At 37.5% G+C, this 21,424-nt stretch overlaps 2 protein-coding genes across 2 annotated transcripts in view; one reads left to right on the top strand and one right to left on the bottom strand.

The window, feature by feature from the left end:
* The window catches only part of NT5DC1 (5'-nucleotidase domain containing 1), a 126,951-nt gene that overhangs the window by 89,970 nt on the left and 15,557 nt on the right, over nt 1-21,424 (bottom strand). The window lies entirely within an intron of this gene.
* Nucleotides 12,652-20,070, top strand: COL10A1 (collagen type X alpha 1 chain). The gene is made up of 3 exons (XM_039731566.1): nt 12,652-12,707; nt 13,334-13,487; nt 18,077-20,070. The coding sequence occupies exons 1-3, from the start codon at nt 12,705-12,707 to the stop codon at nt 19,930-19,932; spliced, it is 2,013 nt and encodes a 670-aa protein (XP_039587500.1). The 5' UTR covers nt 12,652-12,704; the 3' UTR covers nt 19,933-20,070.

Consider the following 21,424-nt stretch of genomic DNA (forward strand, 5'->3'; position numbering starts at 1 on the left):
TCACCCTATCTTCTACTGCCTAACTGTTCTAAATAGCAGCTATAATAGAAATGCAGTCAGCTATACAATTTTACCATCCTCCATCAATGAAGGTACTTAAAACTGCATTTTAGGAAGGTTTGACTAAAATGTGGACAGCACCTGGCCTGATTTAGTCCTTTTGGGTCGTTCTGCCTACAGGCAGTGGATGCCATTCAACATCATCAGACACTAAGGGCCTGATGCAGAGAGATGCAGGCATTACTGAAGAGCATTCAGTACTGAATAATAATAGATATAATAAGTACATAAATAATGGCACAATCAGATACTTAAGAATGGATTTCTGACAGTATACTGAATGTCAGAACACATCAGTCAGTCACTGGAGAAAATTAATTCTTATCTCCAGCAGTTAGCTGCCTCTATAAAAGTGGTATCCAGAGGATGCCTCACCTAGGATGAGGCTGTCTGGCACATGGGCTGAACTGCCTAAACAGAGGTAATATTGTGACTACTTCAAACACCTTCAAAACTTATGCCAGAATGTGTGGTGCTAACAAGGCAGCAGTTTTACAGGAATCAGTTTTACTGCTGTGAGACTCTGCAATAGCCACAGTTACTCAAATCCCTGTCAGTGTTATGTTTACCACTATATATATGCCTTTGGCATGCAAGGTTCCTGTCATGAGGACACTAAGAAAAGCTGGAGGTCTGTGTAATCATGACAATTCTTAATCCCTGCCTAATCACAATATCCATAATGAAATAAAGTGCAGGAGAAAAAACCCTAGAAGAGTCCTAAAAATAATCAAATGCACACTCATATGCAGCGTTTTAAACACCTAATCTTCTCTCTGTACTTCCATGTTGTAATGACCAACCAGTTTCAGAAAGTATCCCCATGGGATGCAACCCAAAAGATATACTGGTGTTCTTAAACATAGTCCTCTATAGTTTATTCTGATATACACAGGAGGGTCACAATAACAGACAGTCCAATCAGCTCCAAACCACAGAGAATGCAGACGGCTTTTCTAATTTTTTTGTCATTTAAAATGACAATAACTGAAATTCAGAGCAAACATTCTGTTCTAGACTAAGAAAAACAAATGACAGACCTTGGGAAAACAGAATTTAAAAATACAGTTCTTATAGACTTTGCCATTGTTTCTCATACTTAAAAAAAATTAAAAATCCACTGTTCTTCCAAAAGAGCCAGGAACATTGCAACACTCATCTTTAAAAGGTTCTCCAAATGAAAACTTAATAAATATCTGGAATGAAGAAGGAAAAAAATGCCTTTGGGAGGAAATGACAAGCCTGAAGCTAGTTTAGTTATGAGTTTCAACTTTTCCAAAGCACTAGTTTTTTACTCCTAGCATCTGTTTGGCAAGAGGTTCTCAGAGGGATACAGTTACTAATAAGGACAGAGACAACAAGTCTCTCAACAAGACAACAGAGATAACAAGCCATGAACATGCTTTAAATTACAGTACTACAAAGGACATATGAAACATTTGCATTCTTGCCTTTTTTTTCTTGGGAAGATTTCATTTTAATTCATGGCAATTGAATGATAGTTTACAACTTTCAATACCAGTTTTCGTAGATCAAACAGCTCCTTGGGAAGATTTCATTTTAATTGGCAATTGAATGATAGTTTACAACTTTCAATACCAGTTTTCGTAGATCAAACAGCTTTTAATAACAATATAAAATACTAGATCTTTAAAAATAAAAAAGCAAAGATTGTGAAAATGGTTTTCCTTAAAAAAAACCCAACCTTGATGCCCTGAATTGTAAAAGCATTGAGAGAAGAGTTTAAGCATTAAAATAAATAACTGATGTTATAACAGGAAATATATACAATTCATCTTTAGTGTGAACTGTGAGGTTTCATCAGGATCAGGTTTTCAGATAAAACACCACCAAATTTTCAGCAGTCCAACTCAATATCTTATTCACGCAATAACTGCAACTTCTTATACCTCATGCTGTTTTTTTCAAAAATATTTGTTTAAAACTGTTTGTTCATCCTTTAATAAAAAGTCAGGAAAAAAAAGTTTCTACCCTAGTCCTGTACATACATCTTGCAAAGCAGCTCCAAGGCATGAATTCCTTCCATAGGTTTGGAATTTGGGACATAGTGATATAACATGCAAAATATCCAATCTGCCACTACCACAAAATTTTATGCAATTATTACAAATTTCTGATTGCATTGGCACAATAAAGGCTTGTTAGAGTTTGGCAGCTAAATACCTACACCTTCAGTGTCAAGATCTCACACCTACTTAGCTGCTTAATGGAGCACTCTCCAAAAGAAACAGACTGTGTTTCTTTTGGAAGAGGTAGTGACAGAATATAATCACATCTACTTTGTCCTCCTAGCACAAGAACAGAAACTTGAGATGCTTCCTATGTGCCTTCCAGGCATGTGGCATAAATGCAGAAGTCAAGGAAAAATGCTGTGCTGAAGGGTATAGGGAGCTGATTAAGCTTTAATGGGCCATGAGCTTAACTGCAGAAACCCAGAACCTGTTGTTAGACTATGTATAAATTCATTTTCCGTTAAATACAGACTTAGGGCATATATCCTTGAAAAAACATAGAGGCCTGATCCACATTTGCATAAACCAGTGCCAAAACCAGAATATTTTACTTCACAGGCCACTGTGCAGCCACCTGAAATGTAATTAGAAGCCATCAGACCTTGATTATAAGCTGATGGTTGAGAGTTGGACAGCCTAAAGTCCTTTCCTGAACATTAGTATAACTTGGAAAAATCATGTTTTATTTCAAGTAGACATTTTAGACGTAGGCCATAAAATAACTCCAAACACAAAATGTAGTCTTGCTGATCATCACTTTTTTGTAGTTGTATGCAAGCCAACTTCTCCCAACTACTAGACACAAAAAATCAACTGCATCTGAGGTGTCATATTTGTCCTTCAGGTAACTTAGGAATGAAGGATTGTAAGGAGCATTTTAACAACTTTGGAGAGAGGGTTATATCAGAAGTTTGAACAAATGCCATGAGGCAGTTTTCCCTCAGAACAGCTGGATGGTAGCGCATCCTGCATTATCATTCCATAGAAAAATGGTTTAAAAATACTGGAATTTTAATTTGCTCTTTATTTTTGAATCTGCCAAGTCTCAACAGAAGCAGGTCCTTTACATCTATGACTATTTTTGATTTTTCCTTGTCAAAAGACCAAGATCCTGTGTTCCCAAGAGATAATTTAGCCCTGTGAGATTCACAGGTAGCATCACTACAACATCTCCTAATCAAATTTTTATACTGAGCTTTTTCTCTCCTTCTAAAAGATTATCCAATAAAAGTTTAAACATTCCAAATCAGTTTTAGAAATAATGTGACAAAACTGTGTCCATTATTCCAATTCAGTTTGTAAAACAGACCTTGCTTTTTAAATGCAAAAGTTTATCTTATTTTTATTTAGCATTTTGTATCTCCAGAAACTGGTAAAGGTAGTAAAATTATCCTATATCAGTATGAAATAGTTTGTAACGTTGACCAGAGATTATTTCACAAATCAAATAAATTCTGCTCATCCTCTTGCCAGCTCAGTTTTCCAACAGTGTTGGCACTGCCTATGTGACTAGCCTAAATATATCTTCCCTCCAAGTACCTGCAAGCTATTGGTGCACAAACAAAACCCCCTGTTCTAAACAACTTGAGTGCCTCAGGGATACAGAACTGCAGGAGAGGCTCAGAAGGAAAAGTCTGCCATAGTTCATGTAAACATCCTGTGGTCATCAGCACAGCCAAAGGTGGAATCCAACTATGAAAGCCAATTTTTAAATACAATTTATGTACACAGGACATACCAGAAAAGATCTGGATTTAGACAGGTATAAAAAGGAAACAGAAGAAAAATATTCTAGTATTTTAATTTTGCTTTTACTTACTAATATTTAAGTAAGCAAATACATCCCACCACAGGTCTATAGACACAGGAGGTCTATTTTCTGAAACAATAAGCTCTCTCTGAATGAACTAACATGCATTCTTGGTGAACTAATATTTCAACAGACAAATAGTGTTATGTTTATGTCCTGAAATAAAGAGAATGTTTCAAGATTCTCAGCTTTATTTAAAAATATTTCAAGCTGGTAAATGAAAGAGTTTCAATCAAAAAATAAAATTCTAAATCTCATTCTTGTAACTTCTTCTGAATTTGCACATGGATCTTCTGCATATAAGGCTTCTTTTTGAATCTACTACATCTAAATCTAATACTGAAGTCTATTGCTGGAAAAATGTGAGGTATCTTTAAAAAAAAGGGAAAGCTAACATGTAGAAAGAGATTGCAAATATGCAGACATAAAGACAGAACATTGCCTTGTTTCTAGTGCAGAAAGGGATAACCAGATACTAATTGGATAAGTCATGCAATGCCAATAGTACCATTGTATTGAATGTATCGGATTTAATGTTAAATGATGTGATGACACTAGCATCGATATCATATCAAGTAACAGCATTTATTTTAGCCACGGCTTCCCAGATTCCACACTTATTTTTGGATGAAAACTAATTTAGAGCAACCCTTATTTTCTACTGTTAGAAAGTCCTGCCCCTAATCACCATATTATACTTTTCCTTACTGCAGACAAATATTTACAGTAGCTCTCAAACTGGAATCCACAGCTTTTTGGAGGACAAATCCAGAAGTTCTACAAGACTTTTAAAAGAAAGATTTTGCATGAGATAATAATATAATTCAGAGTCCACATCACAATTTGGACTATGTGACATGGACAAATGAATCTTTCCCTCCTTACCCCATTTCCTATCTCCACTTTTATTTTCACATGTAGCAGAATTACACTGGTGGAGTATCTGTGATCTGTGGAGATCACTGTCAATGGGTGCATAAGTCATTTCACACCACCTCCCGCAGGAGTCCAATTTTCAATTTTGTTTTTTCACCATTTAGTACAGTATCAGCAGGGAAATTGGAAACAGGATGAAATTTGGTCAGGCTGTCTGTCATGAGTTTAGGAGTCCCTATCGTTCCTGGTATCTCTATATGGTTTTTTTATCAGTAGTTTGGAAAGTATCTATTTTCACTATATTCTGCTATATGAATCTCTTTATATAATTCTCTTTTGGTCTTCAAAGCTTTGAATGCAAAAGCCTACTAGTAAAGTTCATAAAAAGAGATCATCCCTCATATTCATGTGGTTTTCCTCCTATGGAGGAAGATGTCGTACAGGAGACATCGAAACTTGTCATTTGAGTTAGGTAATATGGCAAATGTCACCTATAAAACTTTGTAGCCCTGGTTTTCTGTAATAATAACAGCTGGCACTGCATTAGTGCTTTATTAAAAGCAAGCAATTGTGACTCTCCTATGTGACAATATAATGCTTGTAAAAATTCAATTTTAGCTAATTGAAATGAAAACTAGTCTATTACTAATATCAGGAACACTAAGGCTTCATGGACTCAAACTTATTTTGCATAAGTGAGAGAGTATAAAAATTTATAGAATCATAGAATCATTTAGATTTCACAAGACTTTAGGATCATCAAGTCCAACCATTAACTCAGCACCATGAGTGAGTGCAACCATGTCCCTAAGCACCACATCTATAGGTCTTTTAATACCTCCAGAACTGGTGACTCCACTCCTTCCCTGAGAAGCCTATTCCAATGCTTGACAACCCTTTTGGTAAAGAAATTTGTCGTAATATCCAATCTAACCCACTTCTGGTGCAACATGAGGCCATTTTCTCTTGTTGTATCACTCTCTACTTAGGAAAAGACACTGGAACTCTAACTTCTTTTCACGTAGTTGTAGGGAGAAATAAGGTCCACCCTGAGGCTCTTTTCTCCAGGCTAAACAAGTTCAGCTTCCTCAACTACTCCTCACAGGATTTACACCCGCCATATGCACATGCACCCACCAAAAGAATTTTTCAAAGTTTCAATTTAAATAAATTAAAAGAAACCAGCAATATTTAAAATGCCGGACTTAACAAAACAAACAAATCCCTTATTTTTAAAATGAACTCAGACAACTTTTTATTTATTCTGGTTGTAAAAGTCTGGATTTCCCCCATTGGCACCTGTTTTTAAACATGGAAGTTTAAAAACAACTCTGTGCCAATTGTCCAAACCACAGCAGGTAGTATAGTCAATGAATAAGACTATTCAGCAGGCTAACTACATGCTCCAGTGGGTACACTTGAAAAAGTAGCTCAGTTAAACCTATTTTTGACTAAGTATTTGGAAGATTTCCCTAATTATGGGATACCAAAGGAAGCTGCATGAACTTTTTCACCTTTGGGATAGCAGAAGCGGTTCCCATTCTTTTTTTCTATGGTTTCTACTTTATTCACTGTGGTTCAGGGCACTCTGACAGAAACTTTGAGTCCATCAAGCACACAGGTAGAGAAAGATATTAAGTAATCTAATAAAAATCAGTAAAAAAATAGAGCATGAATTAAAAAAAATGAATAAAAATAGTCCTTACTGGGAAAGTATGACTACTTAGCAAATTTACATTTCTATGTGAATGTTCTTTTTAAACAAGAACATCAGGTACTTACTAAAATAGAAAGAAGACCTGCAGCAGTTTTTGAAGGCTAATGATCTATTTAACATGTTTAAAAATAATTTTAAACACACTGTGAAATGACATGGACCTACAGAAAACAAGCCTCCATCCTCCATCACTCCCAAGAAAGTCTGACTGATTTTAATCCAAATCAAATTCTTGAAAAAAAGTTCCATAAACTGTTGTATTGACACAACTGGGTGTGTAATCAACATCAACCAGAAGGCTGAAAATTAGCATCTTCAGCTAGAATGAACTGGAAACCTCTTTATCTGGTTATGTTTAAGTAGCTCTAGAAAGAGTTTTGTGGAACTCCCTTGTCAAAATCCAGAGCAAAATCTTTGCATTTACTCAGGCTATTCAGTGACCAGGATCCTGGAAATTTTATTTTCCTGAACTGTGCAACAAGTTAACAAAATATTTCTGCTCTTCCTCTCCATGCAAGTCCTGTCATCAGCTGCATGTTTGCAATTTTAAACAGAACTAGTGAAAATACAAAACCAAATATAATTAAACATTTACACTACTTAATTAGAAAAGCATTTGTGAAAGAAAGGATGAATATTTAATATATAAATCCAGTTTTGTGTTTTCAGTATCTTGAAACTGATCGGTTTTCAATTAAACCCACGCATCTGATAGGAGTTTCTAATTAATTAATTTAAACAATATTGTTTTTCCTTTCAGAAGCAAAGGATGGAGAAATAAAAATGAGGGAGGAATAATGTCAGGCCAACAGGATACCCAAGGAAAACATCTTGTCTAACATCAGTACTTCTGTTTGGTATCTTTTACTCAGTTATCAGAAATTCTCTAAGATGGTTGAAGATTGTCTTATCTTTATACAAGTCTAGTGAACATGGTGATAAACAATGTAGTGCTGTTAGAAAGCAATAATCAATAATACTATTTGTCTCAGAGGACTGTTCCATCAAAAATTAATGTCCGTCTCAAAGCTTTCTCTATAAGCTATACAGAACACATCTTCTCTTGAGGTTTCAACATGGTTATTCAGTGTCTTTGCAAGTTAACTCAGTCAGAATACAACTATAAATATTTAACTGGGTGTCATCTATTTAAATATATTGCTATACTAAATAGAGCTCTTGTGATCAACAGTCACTTGAGCTGAACAGAACAAACTGGTCAGCAGTCAGTTTTGCAGTGCCAGAAAAAATACAGACCATCTTTCCATTACTACTTGAAAGGAAGAAATTTACTCAACCACAATTACAAGTGTTAAAAGAGTATAAGGTCTTAAAGTCTATAAAAAGAGTACAACAGGACTGTAGGAGTAACAGAATTTGTTTTGCTTTGTTTGTTTAAAGAGAATTCTTTATATCTCAAAATACGGATATAGACAGGGCTGCACAGCCCTACACATTACCTTGACAAGCCTCTTAATTAAAAAAGACAACATGCATTCTAAAACTGAAAATAAATCTTATTTATTTTTCAATTAGAAACATAAATATTTCCTTCACCAAGATGTTTTCTAGTCCTGTGTAGTCCAAGTAGCTAGCTTGGATTAGAAAATACCCTTCTTGTATATAGAATGTTACAATACATGCAAAACAAAACAAACAGCAACAAAACAAACAAACAACCACCCAGATTTCCCACAGCTATGAAGGTAACAAATTTTCCCTTTTCCTATTCCTTTGTGTCCATTTGACTGTGGGTAACAAAAAGCTGAAACCCCTCTGTATTAGCTTGGCCTGTCAGGTTCAGTGGAACACTTTGTTGCTCTGCACTCCCATTGAAGGCTTACCTGGCTGCTGTTGTGGGAGGATAAGAACACTTCTCACCACTCTGTGACAGAAAGGGATAGAGAACAGCTTTAAACCATAGAGCTGACATGATTTAGGAGTTTCCAAAGTGCCATAAAGCATACCACAAACTAGAAAATCCAATTATTCCTTTAATTTCATGGCAGGCTTTCAAACTTCTCGTGGAAACTCTTAAACACCTTTCTTTGAAAACTTAAAATTAGAAACTGGAAAATTTATTCACCAGAGATAGTGCTAGAAGCTGTTAAGAGTCCTTCACTGTTAGAGTACTTTGCTGTTAGAGTCCTTTCCAAAACTACCACGTGTTTTGGGTACAAGCATTTTAATAGAAGAAAACTAGTCACAGACAAGGACATTCTTCAAGGTTACTTCAAACAGGTAAGAAAATTGGACCTGAGCCAGAAGCAGCAAAAGCACTGTGTCCTGTTGCTGACAGTGTTTTGATTTTATATCGTCAATAACAAATTACTCCCCATTTTTCACTGTACTTTTTAAATTAAAGGAAAAATCTCCCACCAGCACATTCTTGACTCTTTCTTCACAACTGAGATTACTAATCCAAATAAAGGGAGTAAACACCCCTCCACAGACCAGGTTCCTTAAGTACCATTTTTAACCATAAACAGTAATTATAATCCATAACAGCAATTTTAAGAAAAAAAATCAGGATTAAGACTAAAGGCCAATTATTAAAAATAAGGCATATCTCAAGTTAAAGATGTGAGCTATTACTTTCAGAGAACTCTGTTATTTGAAACTAAGCTCATGGTTTGTGCTTAAATGGTGCAAAAATTAAGATCACATACTCCAAGTCAAAACAATAAATATATTCACACTGAGTATCCTCAGCATCAAGACCATAACTGGCCAGTTCCCAGCTACTGCATGGACCTAGCACAAGCTATTCTGGAGTTTTGCTTCTCAGCTTTCTTTTTTTTTTTTTTTTTTTACTGAAGGGTACATGACAGGGAATGGTTTATTGTTTTATTACAACTTATGTTTAATTAAGATGTTCAATGCCTCTTCCTTGTAAGGAGTTGCTTATTGTAGGACTCACTCAAGTCACTTTGTGAGTAACTTGCAGGGTTGTGAGGAAAGTCAGTTCCCATTTCCCAAATCATGGTGTCACTTCCATGCTACACGTTTCCACTCACTCTGTGGGAGTAAGAGACCAAAGCAAAAAGGAGTTTTGGAAAGCATGAGTAAGTGCACCTTTCCAGCAACATTCAACAACAATTGGAACACCCAGTCAGCAAATCTCATGAAACACTGCAGACTGTTGCAAATGGCACTGGAGGCTTTGACTTCAGTACCATTCATGTGGTCCACAGAAACTATTTGGAGTCATTATTGCAGGTAAGCTTAGGAATTCAGCTATTGCATCTTTATAACATGACTACCTTTAAATGGGAAGATGCAGCCAGCACACTACTAAAAACAAAGTTCTGAAGTAGCAGAATGGATCACATTTTATTCCTGACTATTACATTTGTGGGGAGGAGGGAGTGAAGACACCTTCGTTTGTAAGCAAAAACAACTTTCTAAACGTGTTACTATAAAACAAAAGCATCTGAAAGTTTGTATTTTGAGAACAGCTTTGCAAATAACCTTTCTAGTCTACCATGTGCTGTTACTGTAAATAGAGATACCCAAGTGTGTCTGCTGCACTTATTTTTGCAAGGGCAAATACATACCACACCACACCTTTCATATGCACTCTTAGCACTAAATGCATATTAGTGCTCTGCCAATATGAAATAGCCACAGCAACAGGGAAAACATACAAAACCTGTGAACTCCAACTCTACCTGAACTTCCTACACTCACAAAAAACAAAACCTCAAGCCAAAGAAGTGGAGTAAGATATCACAATAGGGTGGAGCTCAGGTTAATCACAAGGACAACGGGTTTGCCTGTATATACCTTTTGACCCCACAATCATCCCTATTTATGCAGACACACACAGAGATTATACACCTTCCTGCCCAGAGGGAGCTAAGAGGCAGGAAGCGAGGCTGCTGGGCAAATATCAGTGTGAATTACTGGTGCTTTTGTAACATAAGTGTGCCTGCTTTGGGGGTATTTATGAATTAGGCAAGAAATTAGCACAAAACTGTGTGTGCATTAAACTGTCGCCTGCTGTTCTTAACCAAATATTATCAAATTAGCAACAACCACACTTCCCACTGAAGGCTGTATATTTAAATGCTTTAAAAAATCAAAAGCTATTTTTGGATTTATACAAACCAAAAAAGGGGCTGGAGCTGTGTTTTTTCAAGGAGGAAATAAACTTTATGCCCAAATATTTGCTACCTCTGTCAAAAGTGGATGACTGGATTCTCATTTGAGTTTATAGAGACTAATTTTTAAAATAAAGAACCTTGAGAAGTTACACAAAAACCTGAGGACAGAGTTTCTTTCTCTGAAAGACTAAAAGAAACTGAATGCATATGTGGGGAGTAGAAATGCCATCTCAGATATGCAAACTCTCTGAAAATCACTGACCACGTCAGGCATGCAAACTTAATGGAGAAAGCAGGCTTTAGTCTGAAGACCCCTGCAGCAAAAAGGGTTATTTACAGAAATAGTACAAGAACAGTGTTGTTCAGAGGATGGCTAGGAAGAAGAATAGAAGAACTGTTCAACAATACATTGAATAAATTATTGCACTTATTAGTGTAAGTTAAAACATTAATCCAGTTGTCTACTAAGCAAAGGTATTAGCACAATTGGAAGCAGAACAGACTTGATGGTCCATTGGTCCCTTTCAGTACAGTAACTTGTGTTCTAGGATGTTTGCCATAACACATAAAAGCCAAAAAAGCTGAAGAGTGTGGAATTAAACAAAGACATGGAGCAGGTAAAATTCAGCCCACGTTAACCTGTCATTCCAGAGGACAGCCACAGGGTTCAGGGCCACCAGCTCAGTCTTTTGGTTGGAACAGTAACAGGTGTTCCTTCTGTACCTACCATGCATGAGAATTGACAGTAGTATACATTATTTATTAGTATACCTATAACTCCCACAAAATTGAGTACATATATAAATATCAAAGAAATCTGCAATTGGCAAAAGAGTTTCAATACATGTAATTTATATGCAGGTATTTTTTCTTAAAGCAAAGTGTACCACATATTTAATTCTACAGTTTCATCCTTAATCAGAAAAGCTGTTTCTTGCCTCTTACTTTAACCTTCAGTTTTAAAAGATGATTCAGAGTCACAAACAATTCAAAAACTGAGAGTTACTGCCTATTTAGGACTCAACTTCAATAAAGTGATGCTGAATCATTGTAAGATTTATTAAAAAACAAAAGAAGTTGCAGTCTGTGGGTACTGTCCATTAAACAAGACCAGTTTAACAAAATCTCTTAAGAGCTAAAACTATAACCAGGTTTTATGCACCAACACTAAAATCAGCATCAGTTTAAGTTTACTAAACTGAAACCCCAAAACATCACCCTGTGTTAACATTTGCAAAATAAAGCAGGGTGGATTTCAGTACATTTGTTACAACTGGACACAATGAAGTTCTCATTTTGTAAGGTGAACTTACATTTCATAATTTTCATAAGATTTCATAATACAGAAACATTACTTGCATTATATATGTAGTAGTATACCTCAAACATGAAAACAGAAGCCTAGAGATATAACATGAAGATAATCTCCTAAAATAACTACCTAAAACTAATCAAGTTTTCTGACAACACCCTTATTACCACCTTAATTGAGTTGAAGTTCTTCACTTGTATCACAGCGAACAATTACTCACATAAGGAGTCTTTAGTTACTCACATAAATGGTATCTACAAACTTTAGTGGGGTTATTCCTGAAAGTAACAGCTCACCAAAGTTCAAAGTATATAGGTCTTTCCTTAAAACACTTACAGAGAAATTTAAATGAACACTTGGAATTACTAACCTTACTTACTAGTCCATGGTTTTTCCCAGTGTTACCAGTATCAATTCTTAAAACAGAGGGGCCATAAAATTTTAGGAAAAACAAGTTATGAGCAATACAACCTCATAAATAATAAGAAATCTAATAAAATAATGAGGAAAAAAAACCTAACAAAAAAACCCCTTAAGAGAATCTAGGATGACTGCTCAAAATAGCTCTCCCCCACCCCTAAAAAACACACTTACACACATACAGGTAATTACTGCTTACAGATTTTGGGGGAGGAGCTTATGTCCAGCAGTCACCCAACGAAGGGGAAGACCAGATAAATACTCAAGGGTGGCACTTGAAATCATCAGCTTCTGCTCACTCTCCAGTGGCAGAACTCCTCCTCAGCAGAGGAGGATTCACTCCTCTGCTACTCTGCCTTGGAGCTCCACAATGGTATGTCACTATTTCATTTTATTCTCTTTGCTTTTGAAGGTAACTTCTTCAGGATGCCTGTTTTCTGTCTGGGGAGGGAAGAGGGTTGATATTTAAGGGCCAGTGACAGCATCCTCACTGCCTCTTTGTAAGTTTTCAACCTTGGTGAGACTTTTGCCACTGATGCTGAAGGAACCAGGACTTCATCCTTCATTTGCCACAGCATTAGACAGAAGTAATAAGATCTTGGAAGTGTTTATGTATTTTCACTGATAACTTTTCTTCTTTTCAGGAGTTTTGGTATATGGAGCTCCTGAACTTACTTTGGAGGTCTAGTTAAAATAGTCACTCTTTCTGAATACTGTTGTCTTGAATAGGCTGCCATCCAATCAAAATTATTCTTTTCCTAAGAGTGAGACTATTGCCTCTAATCTATCTATGCAACAGCTCCATCCTTCAGAGTGATAGCAATGCTGATTCCCTTTTTCTTAGAGCATTTTTCAAAACTAGTGAAAGCAGATAGAAGTAAGCACAAAATATTGTTACTTTTAATACCATTAATTTAAGAAACTCATCTATTCATGCTCCAAAACCAGAGCTAAACAGCTTTTCTTTACAACAAACTTTCTCTACCTTTTCTAACACAGAACAAATTTGGAAACATGCATTTACAAGTATCTTTACTGCTGCTGTTTTGTCTGAACATTGTCCATGGTGGTGATGGATATTATTCTGAGCGATATCAGAAACAATCCAGCATCAAGGGGCCACATTTTCTACCATACAATGTAAAGAGTCAAGGTAAGTTTACTCTTTTTTCATAATAAACTAACACAATTATTTCTAGAGATTCAATACATGAACAAGCACTCTCTGCTTATACTACTGATATTCAAATTTCACTAACAATTTAGGTTTATTGAAACAATTTTATTACTGCAGAAAGAATTTACAGTGGCTCTGGTATTGCCTCCTAGTGACAAAGATGCACACCTGTCAGACAAATGTTGTACACAATAAGCACCAAAGGCATACAGAGCAGAAACAAAGCTCCAGATCTCTGCTTCAATAGTGGGTAACACAGCATGATAGTGTGCATAATGATGTACAACATGCTAATTATTAACTTCTTGATTCAGCACTGGAGTTTCTAGCAACAGACCTGTCACCTAAAACCTACATTCAGGAAGAATTTTTACATTGTCATGTTATCTGTATCCAAGACAGACCTTAGGTGTGAATTTAAACATATATATGATACACATGGGCAAATGAAGACTCTCTTAAAGCCTAGAAATATGAAACAAACTTACATATAGTTGTACAAATGGGTCATAAACTTCTATATAGTTTTTCATGAGTGATTTATGTTTTAATTGTCAGGATAAGTAAATACTAATATAACATTTTTAGCTTGAATATATTTTAAAAAAACCCTCTTCATTGCATAAATCAGTCTTATGGCAGCTTGGATAGGCAATACGTAACTGTAATGCTACATTGTTTCATCTTATTTCTGGTTATCCTCTCTGTCCCTTTAAGTCGAACAGGCGACTATCCCTAATGTTTGAAAATATTTGAGTTCTGTTCTATTTTTCCATGCTTAGGCCAACATCTTCTTTAAAAAACTTGGAACTCAAAGCTTCTGCTCCATAATGACTATTCAAAATTGTTATCACTAAAATTAAGAGCAGTGAATCTTCCTTGTAAACACCTTATCCCCTGAGAATAGCATTATTTTCTTTCAGCCATCATCAGGCTATTCCAAATAGCTTTTTTTTTTTTTTTTTTTTTTTTTGCTGCATCCCATCCACTTTTAGTTGTAGTAATCACACTTGGGTGGAAATGAGGAAACTGGTTGAGGGGCTCAGACAACATCATTAGCAAATAAGCTTTTCTCCAGAAAAGGGACATGGGCAAATCTGGAGAGCAGAATTGCTGCTCAGGGCATCGCATCCACATTACCTTCATTCATGGGGTTTTGATTCAGAATAGCTCTGCAGACAGATCCTAGGGACTGTCTGATCATGAGCAGCACATGGAGTCCAAAGAAATTCTGGTCTCATACCAGCACTGGCCCCATACCAATCAGCTCCAACCCACATGCTCCAGGAATCCCTGCAGTGAGAAACAAGTGAGAGCAGCATGGCTGGGAACCTAACTCCCAAAATACTCTCCCGGGCTGTACCAAAATATTGTCATAGTTTCATCCCTTGTCTTCAGCATAAGGACTTTCTGGAACTCTAGCACTCCCAGATCAAATTTAGGTACATGCACATACAACTAGAATTTTAATGAGTTTAATGCTGCATTTCCTTCCTTCTTCCTCATTAACTTTTCTTGTGTTTTTCCATTACTTTACTCAGAATAATTTACATATTTATAACTATTTTTAACTGAAGGATAATATTTACTTGGCTATTCTCTACGATAATTCACTCACTTCTCCTAATAGTGGTTCTTCTTTCCTCCTCTGTAGAAAACATTTGGGAAGAGGGAAACCAGCAACAAAGTAAGAAAGAATCAGGGTAGACAGAAAATGGTGTGAAAGGGGGAAATGAATTGTCCTGAACTAAGTTTTCACTTTATATACAAACACAGAATCTAATGTGAGTGAAAATTCATATTTAGAATGCGAATGATTATATCAAAACCTGAGAAACTTAAAATGCTCTCAATTTAGGAAATGTAACAGAAGACTAGACCTCAATAGCAGGAACAGCCTACATTTTTACAGACATGCAAGTCCAGTCATTCAAAACTGCTTGACAAATTTTGATTTGGTGAGCAAGTATTGCAGAAGGACTGTTATTCCTGAGTCTGGAAAACAATCATCCTATAGAGAGTTTTTAGAATAATTTAAAGGGGGAAGACTGCTACAGATCATCACTTCTAATCTGAGATGATCTCAGAAGAATAAAACAGGAGCCTACAGAACCAAATAAATCCAGCTTTTGTCTAGTGAGTTGTTCCATTTGCAAGTATCTGAAGTAGCACTGGTAAGATTTTCATCATAGCTTACTTGTCCAATTTGATCACAAAACATTGACTTCTACAGATATAACTACCAATAAATTATCTTTTTACTTTGTATAGCTTTGTCAAAAAGCAGCCTAGAACTGAAATTTCAGTCTAAACCCAAACTAGTGAGTCAGGACAACATAAAAGAGACCACACAATTTCTGTTGGCAACTAAAGCCTATTAAAGCTTCATCTAGTTTGGTGAAATTGTTTAAAAAATCATGGTCTTGACAGCTCTCCAGAACATAATTTTTTAACCAGTATGGCTTCAAATATTTGAAAAGTCCAAGTTGAAAACAATAATTGAATGACATCTCACTATTCAACAATGTTTAAATAAGCCATTTCTGCAGGTTATGTTGAAGTCTACATATTTAATTCAATACATATATGAGGTTTGATTGTACTAGAGAATGTAAGCTAATTTTGCATCAAGGTATGTACTAAGACATGTAAAAGGGTAGCCAATCAGTACTTCAATGTTCTTGGTATAAATTCTACTTCATTAATAGATTTAGCAGTCCTTTCCTCAGAGGAATAACAACTGCTTTTAGACTGCACAATTAAAATTACAATTACAACCTAAAAGCAGCACAACTTTGGAACAATACGTTCCCAGAAAATCTCTATAACAACTTAAGTGTGGACAATGCCTTTAACATCTTAGGCAAAATCGGCAGGACCCACCACTCTGTGAACCTAGGACTGATATTTGCATCTAAAATATGGTAAAAGTAATAAGGAGATACACTCTGAGCTAAAGTCTGATGCAATTTGCCACGAAAAAATATATCAATATATCACAAATAAATCACAGGCCATGCTTGTTTTCTATGTGTAGGATTTTAACAGCTATCTTCCTTTTCACAGCCTTAAGAAGGATGAGATAGGAAGATATGCAAAATAAGTTGATATGCATTTGTGCTCATTTTATGCATCAGCAGAAAAGAAAATGCATTCTCTGCATTTTCTAGATAAGAACAATTTCCCTGTCAATACAGGAAGAAGGTAACCTTGCAGATCCAATAACAAACCAAAATCAAATGTATTTCATTTTCATAACCTCTATTTTTAAAAAAAAAACAACAAACCAATACACAAAATAATAGTTTCCTCCTTCACCTCACTTTTGGTTCAACAAGACTAGTCACATATTGGAAAATGCAGTTTATTATCAAAAAGGCAGCCAAATAGTCATGGTATAAACTTTCATGTGTATATATATATACATATACTGGTCTTTTCAGAGACTGAAAGGAAAAATTGTAGCTGATGCAATTGTTGATCGATTTATAATATTTGCTAAATAAGCATTCAATATACAAATACTGATCTTTTCAGAGACTGAAAGGAAAAATTGTAGCTGATGCAATTGTTGATCGATTTATAATATTTGCTAAATAAGCATTCAATAGAATATGTTGCCATTATATTAAAAAAAAACCAGAACTCAGGCTCTTTTTGTATCCTTCAATTTTTATTTCTAAAATTACTTCTTAAATGAACATCCATCACAGATATGTCATTGTGTTCTATACTGCTGCCACTTGTTGCAAACTGCTGAAGTAGTCTCACAGTATCTATGTTAAACTTGTATGTAATGTCCAACAAATCAGCGTGCTAATTTCAACATAAAGCTGAAGGCTCCTCCAAAGCACACACAAACAAAGCAGTGAGCTTGTTTGCTTATTCCTCTATTTGTGACATTTGGTTAAGTGGCTCCACCTGCTGTTTTGGTAACTAAGAAAATTAAGTAGTACTAAAATACTCCATAACAATGCCAGAATTCTGACAGCAATAAAATGAATTATCAGTTGTGACCTTGGCATAGTGTGAAATTTTTATGACAGACAAAGTCTTTCAGACAATATCTGAAAATATAACATTAATATCTTTACACAAGAACTAGTGCCATGGGCCACTTTTGGAAGTAGAGGGCAGGGAAGAACAAAATTCTCACTACTTAAATTATTTCCAAAAAGCTGCTACACCTGCACAGACAGCTTCCTGTGATTTCATTCATCAAGTCTGATCACCTGTCTAGGTTGTTTTTTCCTTATTTAATAGTCTGCATCTACTTGCACAGCACTTTTTAAACTCTTTGATGACCCTGAATGTATTGAAACAGAAAAAAAAAATTCTAGAGGCCTTATATCTCACATTTCCGACAAATTTGCATTTGTTACTTGTAAGGGCTGTGGAACACTTTTACTCTGAATGTCAGGATCTCAATGACAAACACAGAAGCTGAAACTTGACTTCCATGAAGTTGAAGTTAAATTAACCCTTCATATATTTTACCCCCATGCTACATTGCCTGCAAATATGTTGTAGATGCCTTGGTTGATCTGGTTTCCTCCCTCTCACAGGTGTGCAGGTAAGGGGGGAACAAGGACCCCCCGGTCCCCCAGGCCCCGCTGGACCAAGAGGACAACCAGGTCCTGCAGGAAAGCCAGGGTTTGGAAGTCCAGGTCCCCAAGGCCCCCCTGGTCCCCCAGGACCACCTGGGTTCTCTGCAGTCGGAAAGCCAGGAGTGCCAGGTCTACCAGGAAAGCCAGGAGCAAGAGGACTAAATGGTGAGAAAGGAGAACCTGGACCTGCTGGACTCCCAGGAGCAAGAGGACCACAGGGGCCCCCCGGCACTCCCGGCCCTGCAGGACTCACTGTCCCTGGCAAGCCAGGACCGCAAGGCCCTCCAGGAGCTCAGGGGCCAAGGGGACCCCCTGGTGAAAAGGGAGAGCCAGGTATCCCAGGTATAAATGGACAAAAGGGAGAAAACGGATTCGGAATTCCAGGCCGACCAGGTGGCAGGGGTCTTCCAGGCCCACAGGGACCCCGGGGTCCCCCTGGTCCTGCTGGGATAGGGAAGCCTGGTGAAAACGGCCTGCCAGGTCAGCCAGGTCTGAAAGGTGACCGAGGTTTTCCAGGTGCACCCGGAGCAGTTGGTCTCCCAGGTCCCCAGGGTCTCCCAGGTGAACCTGGAGAAGTTGGCATTGGCAAGCCTGGGCCAATGGGACCACCAGGAGCAGCAGGTATCCCTGGAGCCAAGGGACATCCTGGACCTGCAGGGTTGCCCGGATCCCCAGGACTCCCAGGTTTTGGAAAGCCAGGATTGCCAGGGATGAAGGGACACAGAGGGCCTGAAGGTCCTCCTGGCCTTCCAGGACCTAAAGGAGACCAAGGTCCAGCTGGTGTGCCAGGAGAACCAGGGCCGATTGGGCCACCTGGGAACATGGGCCCTCACGGACTCAAAGGTTTGCCTGGTGAGAACGGCCTACCTGGGCCCAAAGGTGACATGGGCCCTGCAGGCCACCCGGGATTCCCAGGGGCCAAGGGGGAACGAGGCCTACCAGGATTAGAGGGAAAACCGGGATACCCAGGTGAGCAGGGTCTTGCTGGTCCTAAGGGACACCCAGGTCTCCCAGGTCCAAAAGGTGACACAGGCCCTGCTGGGCTGCCTGGGCTGCCCGGTCCAATGGGTCCACAAGGAGCCAAGGGAGTGCCAGGAACCAACGGTGAGCCAGGCCCCAGAGGGCCTTCAGGAATACCTGGGATCAGAGGTCCCATCGGCCCCCCTGGCCTGCCAGGAGCCCCTGGTGCAAAGGGTGAGCCAGGAGCACCAGGACTGCCAGGCCCAGCAGGCATTTCCACAAAAGGCTTAAGTGGACCCATGGGACCACCTGGACCCCCCGGTCCTAAAGGCAGCAGTGGTGAGCCTGGCTTGCCCGGCCCCCCAGGTCCTCCTGGTCCCCCTGGCCAAGCTGTAATCCCACAGATGCCTGAAGGCTATGTTAAAGCAGGTGGAGTAAACCAAGCTCTGACAGGGATGCCAGTGTCTGCTTTCAGTGTCATCCTCTCGAAAGCCTACCCTGCAGCAACTGTCCCCATCAAATTTGATAAAATCTTGTACAATAGGCAGCAACACTATGACCCCAGAACAGGAATCTTCACCTGCAGGACCCCTGGACTGTACTATTTCTCCTACCATGTACACGCAAAAGGAACAAATGTTTGGGTTGCACTCTACAAAAATGGTTCCCCACTTATGTACACCTATGATGAGTACAAGAAAGGATACCTTGACCAGGCTTCTGGCAGTGCTGTCATCGATCTCATGGAGAATGACCAAGTATGGCTCCAACTGCCCAATTCAGAATCTAATGGTCTCTACTCCTCTGACTATGTTCACTCTTCTTTCTCAGGTTTCCTGTTTGCTCACATCTAATATCCCACTTACCCTGTCCTGACACACTCTCCTTCAGACCATGTTAACCAGGTACTGCTCTGATTTGTCCTTAGCAGGTCATGCAACTTCAATGTTGCAAGACGAATGGTGGAAGGAGTGAGAAAGTGGAAGAGAGTGGTTCAAACATAGTAGAATAATATTGTATGTTTTTAGAGAATTGTCATAAAAGAATTGTTTCGAATGATGATTAATGTCTGACTGAATGCAACATAAAAATTTTATGAAATAATATAATGTACCAGTGTCTGTCCTTTTTTCCTTTTTTTTTTCTTTTAAGAGGAAAATCAGAATGACTAACTATCACACCTCATAACACAATAAAGGATGCTAGATCATACTTCACTGTACTTGAATTAAATGAAGGCATTTTCTTCCAAGGAAATGGTCTCAAATACACCACAGTCACCTCAAAAGCTAGACAATACACTTCAGGAACATTCTACCTCCAGCTTCATCTTTAAGCTATCCAACAGGAGACAAGAATGACAACTCTAATAGAGTGCATGTCATAAACACAGTTTTCATTTAGTTCTGCTCCTCTTATTAATTACTAACTACCTTGGAGAAAGGTGGATTTACAGATTATTACATGTTACTGAAGATCTAAAGTTTCACAATATGAAAAAGCAACCAGATTTGAAGCCTAAAAATCCACTCAGTTTCTTTAAAGCACATTGATGCAACAAACTAGTTCAATATTTTTAAATCTCCTAACATTCTGTAACATTCAGAGTACCATAAAATAACATCGACCAAATTCAAACCTTAAAAACATATCCTCACAAGCATGCAGACACTTAAAAAAACAGAACAGCTTTACCACCCCAAAACTGGAGCTAATCCTTGCCCTGATTTTTCCTGAACAGTTCATTCCTTTAAAACACAATAGTGTGGGGAATATATTTTATGTATTTGGCAAATTTATCAGATGATGGCAATAATTAGTCAGCTGACACAACCATATTTACCATACAAACATGTCTCACAAAAACTTGTCATTTCATCAACTTGTTATGCTACTATGACAAGTTAGTTTTCGAGTTATGAAACCTTAACAGTTTGATCACACATTTCTTCCAGTGACAGCTGCCATTCATGTGCTTTAAAAGTACCATATACATCAAAACCTTATGAACCCTTAAATCTACTATAGTTAGCTGTTTTTTTAAACAGAAGCTTTTAATCACTTGCACAGGAAGCATGTAGTTATCTTTAAAATTTTTGTGATATTATCATTTCTTCATGAAAGCAGAACTTGAAACTTGTTATGTTGTGTACATTTGAAATCAGTAATATCCTTAATACTTGATAATACACCGGAATTAATAAAAAAAGCTAGGATACCTTTTGTTTGATGGTTGATCCATCATTAGCAAAACTATATAATGTTTTGGAAACTGTAAAGACCCACCATGAAAGTAACTTGAAGAATTTTTTTTCTTCCTCCTTTTAAGTGCTGCTGGATAAGGAA

The sequence above is a fragment of the Passer montanus genome, unplaced genomic scaffold (assembly GCF_014805655.1).
Source record: "Passer montanus isolate IOZ18808 unplaced genomic scaffold, ASM1480565v1 scaffold79, whole genome shotgun sequence".
In the NCBI taxonomy this organism is placed as follows: Eukaryota; Metazoa; Chordata; class Aves; order Passeriformes; family Passeridae; genus Passer; species Passer montanus.

Coding starts and splice junctions, on each gene's coding strand:
- COL10A1 (XM_039731566.1), top strand. Junction 13,488..18,076: donor ATACAATGTAAAGAGTCAAG/GTAAGTTTACTC, acceptor TCCCTCTCACAG/GTGTGCAGGTAAGGGGGGAA.